A 12,066-nucleotide genomic window follows, 5' to 3' on the forward strand; every position below is an offset into this window, starting at 1 on the left:
AGATGACTCTAATACCTCTGTCATCCTAAACTGCTTACCCTGTGGTGAGATTATAGGTTGCTATGCCTAAGAAAGCCCACTTTGATCCTTTGTCATTAGAATATGCATATCAGTTTAACACTGTGGATGTGAAATTATTAAGGGCATCTACATTTTTCATTTATGTATTTGATAATGAATTTCACAAATGTTAATAAATAGTATGCTCAAATATTGTGCAAAGCATTGAGTAAATACTGGGGAGACAGATAAGCAGGTTATTTCCCTCACAAAGCTTAGAATTTTCTGCTTTAGTTCACTTCAGACCCAAGTGTAATCAGAAAGAATTCATTCATGCATTGATTGGATGGACATGTACAAGGCAGCTTTGCACTTAGCAGGTCACATTTAATTTCATTAAACTATTAGAAGTCAATCATAATAGTGGTAGTAGAAAATAGAATTTTTGTAGTACAATAATCTAACAAAAGAATATCTTGTTATCTATCTTATACCCACAAAAAGTACATAATTTGAATATTAAATTGATTTGAATTTTCTATCTCTGTGAAAGAGGTTAAAATTCATTAATTATAACTTGTATGCATTTGAAAATTAATTTTTGCTTTGTTTTAATGGTTTAGGTACATGTCATTGTGGCAGGTGTAAGTGTGATAATTCAGATGGAAATGGACTCGTTTATGGTAAATTTTGTGAGTGTGATGATAGAGAATGCATAGATGATGAAACAGAAGAAATATGTGGAGGTATGTATATTAACTTTGCAGAAATTAATAAAGTACTTGATTTTTTGTTTCATTGTACTTTTGTCTCTCTATAAATTTCTTCACTAAGTATACTAGTTTAGTACGAACCTATGTTTATTTGGGAAACATTTTATATAAGGAAAGTTAGGTTAAGGCATTCAAAATAACTTGTACTTTTTCAATGCAAAATCAGATTATTGCCGGAGGAGAGGCAGATCTTAAGCCAAACAGGCCAACTACATAGTTCTGAAGTGGTCCTAATTGGACTTCATCTTTTCTGTTCACTTTAGCTGCTTTTATTGTCCCTTTTCTCCCAGTCTTTCAATTGCATGTTTTAATTTTATTCTCTTTTCCTTTCTAAATCACTGGGGACATGAGGACAATAGGATTATTAGCCTAGAATTTATCTACCCCAACACACACATACTTAGATAACATTTTTCATGATCTTTTCTACGTACCACCAACCATTACTCAAATCGTTTTTTTCTGTTGTGCCAGTGATTGCATGCCTGCTAGTGCCAAGCACTGCAATAAGTACTTCACATTCATTAGGTGACTTACCCAGGTTCATTCCAGCAATTTGAGTGGAATGCACAGGTTCCTGTCTGTCTAACACCAAAGACAACTGCATCAGTGCCCAGGAGTGTGGATCTTCATGAGAAGATCTCCTCACCTCCCATTTTGTTCTTCTTTTCTCCTTACCTATCTGCAAGCATGTTCCCAGAGTTTCAATTTGCAACAGTGACTGACACAGGAGAGAAAAGTAGAGAGCAGTGAGAATATCTTTAGTTTAGGTGAACGCTTCTCTGCTGTTTATAGTTTATTTTAATGTGAAATTATCTTCCTATTGATAAGCTTGCTTATTTCATTTATCTCTGACAAGATTCCAGTCCATGGAATACTATCCTATAAGCAGAATGGGTGATTCCAAGAGTATTTTCTTGGAAGGATCAGGGGCAAATGGAGCCAGGAGGAAACAGAGGACCATAGAGAAAGTGTCAATAACATATGACAAACTGTCTCTTTGTTTACAAAAACAAATTATATCCAGATACTCATATTTTAGGTCTGCTCAATTCTTTTTCTCTGGTTTCTTTGCTAAACAACCCAACAGGATAAAACAAATAAATATAAAAGCCTCCTTTTTTCAAGCCAGTGACCTGAGCTAGTTACTGCTCAAACAATTCTGCTAAAGAGTTCAGTTCAAAACAATTAGAACAATTAGATAAATACACCCACCAATATGATATATTTGTCCTCCTGGAGTTTCATTTCCAATTATTTCAGATCAAAAGAGGAAGGGAACGGGAAAGTACTTGGGCCCAGGGTGTTCTGATGAAGACCACCAAAGCAAAGTCTATTTGCATGTGTAAATATAAATATTTAATTTTGAAAGAACACAACAGGAAATGTTTAACTCTCAACCTTTCACTTAAATTTCCATTTGTTTGAGGCTTAAGCAATTTCATGGTGCCAGGTCTCTAACCACAGACCCCAGTTCTCTGGTAAACATCCTCTGTGGGTGACATTGACTGGGCTTGTAGATCTTTCCACTGGTCATTCACAGGAAACCAGTCTCTGTTTGGGGTGATTCTACAGCCCATCAGTGAAGCAATTCAAAATGAGATTTTCTTGCTCGATCAGTTTACACAAAGCAAACAATGATGTTTATTGCCTGGAATGTATATTGTCCTGAAAATCATATTTAATCACAATTATTCAGATATTTATTGTTACAGTACTTTTATTTGAGTTATAAGAATATCTGATTAATTTTCCATATGTGCATAAAGGTTTAGCTTTACATGATTTTTTTACCTCTACCTCAGTGATTTTTTTTTTTTTTAGTAAAACTCTAATTGAATACTAAATTTTATAAATAAACAAACATTTTGGGTGTGAAAAAATGTAGATTTATCATTTGTTAATATCAAGGTAATTCTTACATATATAGCAGCTTACATAAATTTCCTGAAATTACAGAGGAAATAAATTCTTGATAAAGAAGTAAATTAGCCCTGGCCAGTTTAGCTCTGTGGTTAGAGCATCGGCCTCCAGACCAGAGAGTCCCGGGTTTGGTTCCCTCTAAGGGCACATACCTCGGTTGCAGTTTGTCCCCGGCTCTGGTTGGGGTTGTGTGGGTGGCAACCAGTCGATGTGTCTCTCTCACATCGATGTTTCTCTCTCTTTCTCCCTCTCTCCCTCTTGCTCTATCTGAAGATAAATGTGAAAATGTCCTCGGGTGAGGATTAAAAAAAATAAAAGAAATAAATCAAATTTTTTAAAAAACTGACTCATAGGAAAAGCTTTTAGTACACGGTTGTCTTGTTTTTTTCCAGGGTAATCCTCACATTTCTGAGGCTTGTGATACAGCACGGTAATGTAATATTTGGCATGTGTGTACATGCAGAGATATTTTTAAGTTCATAAATAAAATGTGTCATACATACATATATTATAATTATAATATGGAATTATACATATAAATGTAAAGCTTGATAGCCTTTATATTTGCCTAAGTGAATAAATTAAAATTAAATTGTTGTAAAAATGGTCATGTTAAGTTAAGAAGAAGTTTTTTTTTTATGAATTTCCCAATTATAACTCATTTAGACAGACAACATGACATTGTATACATGGGACTCTTTCTCTATAACTCGTTAGATCACTGTTTCTCTTCATCTCTTGTTCTTTTTTATCTTTCTGATGTGTGTCAGCTTGAAGGAAGTCTCACCTGATGGACGAGAAGCCTAAGAGATCCTGCTGATGCTCTTGCCATTGGCCAGGAACGCCATAGTGCTGAGAAAGAACAATAGCTTCACAACCAGTTTCCCATGAATCCTCTGGGATAATGGTTGTAGGAGAACAAAGAGAGAAGTACATAGACTTTAGCCATAGACTCTGATAAAACATAAACTCCTATACTACAGAAAAAAAATAGACTAAAAACAAAGTCTCGGGTGACCCTGGTTTTCTGTCATATTCACAAGAACAAGAAATATACCTTCATGTTTGGATGGCATAACTACAAAAAGGGAGAGCATAAAAAGGGATTTTGAGTTAAATAGAATTGCCATCTGTTAGGAATATTGTAGAAAGATTGCTAGAAATGGGTGCAGGAAGTGATGAAGTACTGATTCATTACAGACTTCTTAGTCAAAAGAACAAACAAGTAGGGTAACAGTTTGAAAGAGTGTGGTGATATCCAGACACAAAATGATGGGGTACCTTTACCTATCAGTTGTGTACCCTTCACAAATACAATGGGAATTTATGAGACCCAGGGTCCATGATATTTCATTGGTCTAAATGATTTCGAAATATTGATTTAGCTGAGAACCTCTTTTCCACGTGATGGAACACAACAGCTTGTGGGATACGGTTGAATGAAAAGATGAAACATTTCTTCTGGTTTAAGAAACAGTTCAGTCATTAATAATATGCATCCCAGTAAATATTCACTATTGGTTTCTCAGTCGTTGATTTCAAATAAAACATTTTAATTACTAATTCAAGAAGTGCTCTTAGAGTAAATGCTTAAATACCTTTGAGTTTTATGCATACATTTGCGATTGGAATTTAATAGGCTTTCACAGTCTTTCATAGCATTTCTTTAAAATCCATTCCTTTTATTATTTTTATTTTATTTATTTTTTTATCCTCCTCCGAGGACATTTTTTGATATTTTGTTCAGATAGAGTGGGAGGGAGAGAGATAGAAACATCGACGTGAAAGGGACATATCAAGTGGTTGCCACCCACACAACCCAACCAGGGCCGGGGACAAACTGCAACGGAGGTACGTGCCCTTAGCAGGAACCCAACCCGGGTCTCTTCGGACCGCAGGCCGACACTCTAACCGCTGAGCCAAACTGGCCAGGGCTAAAATCCATTCCTTTTAATAAGCTACCTGGCTGGGAAAAATTAGAGAACACTTTAACTTGCTTAATATGTATATTATGTAAGTATAAACATAACTATAATGTTTTGGGGACAAGCTACCTGATTTGATTCTTTTAAGCAATGAGTGTGAAGCAGGTGTATTATTTCAGAAAGCAAAAATGGTCATAAAGGAATAGAAAGTTAATTCTGCTTTTAAAGTTGCTTTTTTCCTCACTGTATAAAATTCATTTTGGGTAAAGGCCATGGAAAGTGTTACTGTGGAAACTGTTACTGTGAGGCTGGTTGGCATGGAGATAAATGTGAATTCCAGTGCGATATCACCCCCTGGGAGAGCAAGCGAAGATGCACATCTCCAGATGGCAAAATCTGCAGTAACAGAGGTGTGTCCTTCATACACATTACTATGTAATTGGGAGGCAAACAAAACTCTTAATTGTTAACACTCCTTTTCTCTGTATTTCCTTCCGTGTGGGAGGAAGTCATCTTGGATAGTCATTGACTTTGATGAAAATCAGCATTGACTATACCAACAATTTTCTCCTTCTTGTTTTTTATTGAGCAGAAAAATAAGAAAGTTGCTGTCATTCATTAAGCTTCACTGAACAAATAGTTAACATAGGGACTGTAATTTCTTTGGCGGCCATCCAGAAATAGCATAGTGCAGCTAAACGGCAATCCTTGTAGATACTTCTGTTAAATGTCTCTCGCCTAACAGAACCATCTACAGCATGAACATATAATTATCCAGAGAGCATTAAAAAAAACAACAACTCTCATCTTAATTATGAGTAAATTGAAGGCTTGGTTGAAATGCAAAATTGATATAGAGTCATTTAACTTTATATACAATACTAAAAATGTCATATTGAACACAATATATTTGAAAACTGTACCAAAAGCCATACAAAATTTAAGCTGGCCTTAGACAAAAATTTTAGAAATATATTGCTATTGCCAAAAATATAATTTAAAGTGAGTTAACTGTTGATATAAAATCTAACAGTTCAAAACACTTCTTAAATTTTTTTAAAAGCACTCGTTTATGTTTCTTTGTCAGCTGTACTGGTTGGTGAATAGAGAGTCATACTGTATTGTTCTTTGCCTACCTGATGATATAAATAAGTGGCCATATTTCCTTCTTTAAAAATATAAAAATCTAGAAAGCTGAAAAATATCTTTTTTCATTTCTATAAATGGATGATGCATTTTAATAGATAATGCTTCCATGGAAAACATTAACACACAACTAATGTTATCCTTTTAAAGATTGACATAGAAAAGTACAATGTGCCACATATGTGTACATAGAGAAACGACAAAGACCTGACGTTGGAACAAAAATCATTTAAAAAATTTATCTCTTTAATTTATACAGAATAGATTTGACTGTATATCATACTAGCTCACGTTATGTTTGTCTTTAATATATGAGGATATGTTTCTACTTCAGCTCTTTTATTCAGTAGGGTCAGGAGTCAACCATAAGGATGTCAGTGAACAAAGCCTGAACTGTGTTACTGTGGGAAATCACCATTTGGATGTTCACAGAGAGAAGAGAAAAGTGGCACCGATTGGGCTGTGGATCAGGTCCTGGTTCTGCAGGGACTGTGGGCTCTTTGAGACAGACGTCCTTTAGAAACATGCATTACTTGCCACTTCTCCATGTCTCATCTCCTGCCTTCCCTCTTCATGGTGCTCGAAGTTTTCTGATTCGAGACCTGGCAGAGGCAGAGCAGGAAGCAGCATGTCTGAATGAAGCTGGTAGCTAGTGAGATTCAGGGGTATGTGAAGGCAGGCCAGGGGCAGGCACTGCAATGAGTTCCTTTTATCAGAGGGGACTGCTCACGTCTATCCTAGAACTCTCCTGATCATGGTTTCCTAGGTAGGAGAGAGACATTAATCCAGCACATACCTACCTTATTTTCACTTTTAGCCCATCTTCAGGGGTCAAAAATCCAATGTTATGCACACAGCTAATGGGTGATAGAAAAAAATGTCCTTTGTTGCCCACTTTGGTTTAATCACAATTTCACATTGGATCTAATTTAACACATGCTCGTCCTCCACATCATTTATATTATTATAAAAGCAATACATATTCATCTTTAAAAAATGCAGATAGTAAGGTAGAAAATGATCCATAATCTTAACATGCAGATATAGCCTACTTTTAAATTTTGGTACATAATCTTTTGGTCTGTTTTTATTATTTATTTTTAAGAATTCATCACCTGTATACTCTCTGACAGGTATTCTCATTTAATACAAAAATTGAATTATACTAATATGTAATTTTTTAAAATTTAATCATATATTTTGAATATCTTTTTTTTCTTTATTGATTTTAGAGAGAGAGAAAGGGAGAGGGAGAGAGAGATAGAAACATCGATGAGAGAGCACATCTATTGGCTGCCTCCTGCATGCCCCCCACTAGGGACTTGGCCCACAACCTGGGCATGTGCTTTGACTGGGAATCGAACCGGCAATCTCTGATACATGGGTCAATGCTCTACCACTGAGCCACACCAGCTGGGCTATTTTGAGTATCTTTTGATGCTTGGAGAGCAAAAACCTAATTTTTACTTTTAATGACTGCTTGGTACGCCAAGCTACCCATTGTACTAATTTCTTATTGATTGATATTTATGTCACTGGTTGTTTTTCAATAACATAAAGGACACTATGTTTAATATTCCTGAGCATGTACTTTTGTGTCCTTTTTTTCCTTTGGATATATTAATTGAAGTAGACTCTTATGCTAAATATTAGCCACATTTTCAAAGTACATTTTGTGAAAAAAATGGTACATCTAGAGTTGTACCATTTTGTACTTCACACCTTCACCAAACCTTGATCCTAGCAATCTTTTCACCTCTGCTAATTTGACATCCAAAATAATTCTAACCTGCTGTTGTGTTACAGATCCCCTGCCCCAACCCCTCAGTAATAATAGGTGGCAAACATTTTTCATGTTTATCTATCATCATAAATCTCTACAAAATCTTTGATTGATGTTCTTTGCTTTTGTTCATTTGGCTTTAGGCTTATTTGTCTTTAACATATTGATTCCTAAGAATAGTTTCTGTTTGTGAAAGTAGCTCTTGGTCTTTTCCTCACATACGACTAGGTTATTACAACTATCTTAGTTTTTCTGTTTGTTATTGGTGTTTTGCTTCCAACCAAAATTTTACATTATTTCTGTTTTTCTTTTTAGTAATTTGCTTTGGGGATTTTGAATAGAAGAGATTTATTTAAATTTTATGGTTTTAGTTTATATTTTAAAATCTTCAATCTAAGTAAGATTTATTTTGATGTGAGAGGTAAAGTGATTTAACTTTATCTTTCTCACAAATGATTAGCTGATTGTTCTTAAGATGATAACTGATAATCCACACAAAGTAAATATGATCTGCAACGGGGCACTACCCCTTCAAAAAGCTCCATGTGATCAAGGTTGTATTTATCTACCCGATCTCCAACTCGAGTTCTATAACCGGAGCTCATCTGATCTAGCAAACCTTATTCTCAGGTTTCCTTAACATGTACCTTCTGCTTCAGTAATGCAGAACTCTTTAGGATCCTCACACCCATATCTACCTTCCTTTGCTTATTCTTGCTTTCTTGACTTTTCTTGATTTGTTCTACCTCCAACCCATCCTAGAACACTTCCCCATTTCCCTGCATATCCAGGACCATCTACCCTAATTACTCCAGCTGGCATTGACTTCTTTTTTTCTAAACTCTTACAATATTTCTCACAGTATTTATGTCCTAGTATACAAAATACTAGTACTCACACATTTATTGTTTGTTAATTTTTCTTTTATTAGCTTTCTTTTTGTCAAGTAGATTGTAAACTTTTTGAGTGCAAGGATTTTACCTTATGCTGTTTTAATTGTTTGGGTATTATCTTTAAGGCAAACCAACACTGTGCTAATGACATATGCCACAATCCCATATAATCATTGTCATAGATAATAACTTTGGTTTATTAAAGAATCTCTATTATCAACTTTAGATGGAGTTTTTCTTTTGTAAAATATTTTTTATGAGTACTTGTATATTTCAAAGTAAGCAAGAGATTTTTAAAAAGCAATGTATACGCTGCTTTCTTACATGAATTTCCCTCACTAGAACCATATAAAGTTTTTTTTTTTCCCATGTAGGTACTTGTGTGTGTGGCGAATGTTCTTGCCATGATGTTGACCCTACTGGAGACTGGGGAGATATTCATGGAGACACCTGTGAATGTGATGAAAGGGACTGTAGAGCTGTCTACGACAGGTATTCTGATGACTTCTGTTCAGGTAATTGCTCTCCAAATTCCTAGTTTAAATAAAAATATTCATTTTATTGTTTTGAAAATTTATTCTGATTCTCACAGAAACTATAAATGAACTGAATGTGCATTCTAAAACATTGGGTATCTTCAACGTTCCTATTAGTCATTTGGAAACCACACAATGGGCAAAGACTAGAGATGAAAATGCACCCACTCTCTTAAAATTAGTCTAATTCTTTACCAAGGAGAACCATTAGCTCTAGATATCTATTGCACAACTCTGAGAATACAAAACTGGCAGATCTGATGACAATGAATAGGATAGGTACCGTTATGTCAAGCTATATTAATATATTGCAAAACTTAGGATAATACAATTCTCATGGATATTTTAATGCATTAATTCTTTGGTATAATTTATATACTAAAATTATTATGCAAATTAATTTAGAATTGAATATCAAATAGTGGATTCAAAAATTTTGTTTTATAAATATTTATGAAGGAGATAGTATTTGCCAGGGTCTGGAGTTCATCTGGGCTTCTAGGTCCAGCAGTGAGGGAGACAAACATGATTCTTGACTTTATGGAGCTTGAATTCTAAATGCCAAGGGAAATGTATGACCTTCCAGAATTTTTAATGGTTCAAAGGATTAAAAAACAACAACAATCAGATCTCTATGACAAAGTGTCATTTAGCAAAAACAGATTATGGGTTTTCAGCCCCATTATGTTTGATACAACAGAAGGCAGAGACATATGCACATACATCTCTTTAAGCTTGACTTTTTGATTGGTGTGCATAGATAGGAAATGCCACGGATCTCCTGAAAGTTTGCCAGCAAAGGGAGGTCAAAGAGCTATCTAATTATGATTATGCAACTGCAAAGACTTGTCTGGCCTGGTTGAGGGGAACCTGTCGCTTAAACTGCCCACTACATAAGGGTTTCCTCCTCTGATTAGCTCTTGTGTTCAGGAGGATTTCCTAAACATTTCATAAACCCCGTTCTCCTGAGGGGATGATGCTCTTTTCAGATTTTTCTATTAGTCATTATTATGAATGTTTTTTATTATCATATTTATTAGTGTAATGAGAACTTGACTCTTATTGTAAAGGCAATGAGGAGTTCTAGGCAGTGGAGTGCTGTAGCCACAGGTTTCTAGTTTGGTTGTCTGGTTGGTGCCATTTACTGAAATGAGGAATAGAGAAGGAATTTGTCCATTTGTTTCTAGATATATTGATTATAAAGGAAAGATGGCAACCTAAAATTGATACTGTCTATTTTCAGCCTATGGAATATGTGGGTCTAAGGGATTAGGACTGAATGTGAAAATTTAGTCATAAGCACAGAGTTGGTAATGAAAACTATACTGAGGCTCAGAGAACACCATTTAAAAATGCCATTTTAAGATTGTGAGATAAGCCCTGGCCAGTTCGGCTCAGTGGTTAGAGTGTTGGCCTGTAGACCAAAGGGCCATGGGTTTGATTCCTGGTCAAGGTCACATACCTGGACTGCAAGTTCTATCCGCATCCCTGGTCAGGGTGGTGTGGGAAGCAACTAATCAATGTGTCTCTCTCACATCTATGTTTTTCTCTCTCTCTTTCTCCCTCCCACTCTAAAAGTCAATGGAAAAATATCCTTGGGAGAGGATTAACAACAACAACAAAAAGATTGTGAGATAAAACATGAATTCATACAATTTAAAATAGAAAATAAAAGGAGATACTCGATTACATATATATATAATTGTGTGGCTTTCTTATATACCAGTTTTTTAAACCATAGTGTACCCAGATGCACTCCTCCTTGTTTAACCCATGACTCTGATTTGGAGTGGGTTTGAAAAATTCAAAATAAATACCTTATAGTGGTAATTCAGGATCATGCGAACTGGTCTATCTCATTGTGAGAGATTAGGACCATGAGGGGAAGATGAGCATTGACACTTCAGTTGATACTTCCATTCTTTTATAAGTTTGCAGTTGCTGTTGCATGTTCTTAGGCTCAGCATTAATACTGTGGGTTGGGCAGGTGAAAGCCATTAAGAAGAAGAACTTGGAATCTGAAGTTTTGCACTTCATTTATTCCCTCCCTTCTTCCTTCTACCCTATTTTTCTCTTTCTCTCATTTTTCATTCTTCCCTGTCCTATGAGATCTCAGACAAGAATGTTAAGCAAGTGGAGTTTCTCATGGGAGGCATTTAAAAGGTAATGATTAACCCTTCATGTGTGGTTTTCATGCTGTGGGAGTTGACAGGTAGGGGTAGCAAAAGTGTTAAGATAATAGGCTGTTGTTTGAACAATAAGATGTAAGACAATGAGACATAAACTCTGTAATTGTGATTTTATTTTCCATTCTGTGAGTGAACTGAATGTGTCAAGTTCTCCACTGCCTCCCTCTTACACTTGAGAAGAATTTGGGAAAGAAGAAACATTAACAGAGCTCCTGCTCTGATAGACACTTAACCAAGTTCATTTACACATTTCATTCCATTTTATGTTCACACTAACTCAGAGAGGGAGACTTGATTATCTATATTTTAACAGAAGAGGAAACAGGTTCAAAGAAACTAAGTAACTTGAAAAAGTTCACACTGCCTTTAAGTGTCATCTGAAAACACATATAACCCAAGTACTCATGTAATTTAATCTCCAGTAATGAAAATAAAATTCTTCAAGTTATTTTGGTAAAGAATAACTGTCCTCTTGGTGCTCAAAATTCTTATAAAACTAAGCTTCTCTGAACATAATTATGATCTTGGGCAGGCATCAATCTCAGTAGCATTTCTTTATTCTTACTAAATCTGTGTAATTTTATATATTATGCTTAGTGAATTATTAGTCTTTACAATGTTCCTAATTGCCTAAGTTGCACCATAGGAAGGGTGCCATGCAGTTGATTATTGAGTATGTTAATAGCTTAGTTTTATGAGACAAAAGTAAGCCAACTACATCGACATTCTCTGGTGATTTATGCACGGCTGAAGTGTATTAAGGTTTAGATGAAATGCAGCTTTATTTTTAGCTCCTATTCTTGCCACCCTGAGAGTACTGGTCTTATTTAAATCCAAAGGAAATCTCCTGATGGAATAGTTTAAGTTGGCTCTCTTAATTGACATGCTCATTTTATTC

General features: G+C 35.3%; 1 protein-coding gene across 1 annotated transcript in view; it reads left to right on the top strand.

Annotated features, from left to right (window-relative positions):
• Window positions 1–12,066, top strand: part of ITGBL1 (integrin subunit beta like 1) — a 201,956-nt gene that overhangs the window by 82,932 nt on the left and 106,958 nt on the right. The window contains exons 4-6 of the mRNA XM_036250009.1: window positions 624–746; window positions 4,891–5,031; window positions 8,818–8,958. Coding sequence (XP_036105902.1) covers window positions 624–746; window positions 4,891–5,031; window positions 8,818–8,958 — 405 coding nt within the window. The remainder of the gene's footprint in view (window positions 1–623; window positions 747–4,890; window positions 5,032–8,817; window positions 8,959–12,066) is intronic.

This window comes from Molossus molossus, unplaced genomic scaffold (assembly GCF_014108415.1).
Source record: "Molossus molossus isolate mMolMol1 unplaced genomic scaffold, mMolMol1.p scaffold_m16_p_9, whole genome shotgun sequence".
Classification (NCBI taxonomy): domain Eukaryota; kingdom Metazoa; phylum Chordata; class Mammalia; order Chiroptera; family Molossidae; genus Molossus; species Molossus molossus.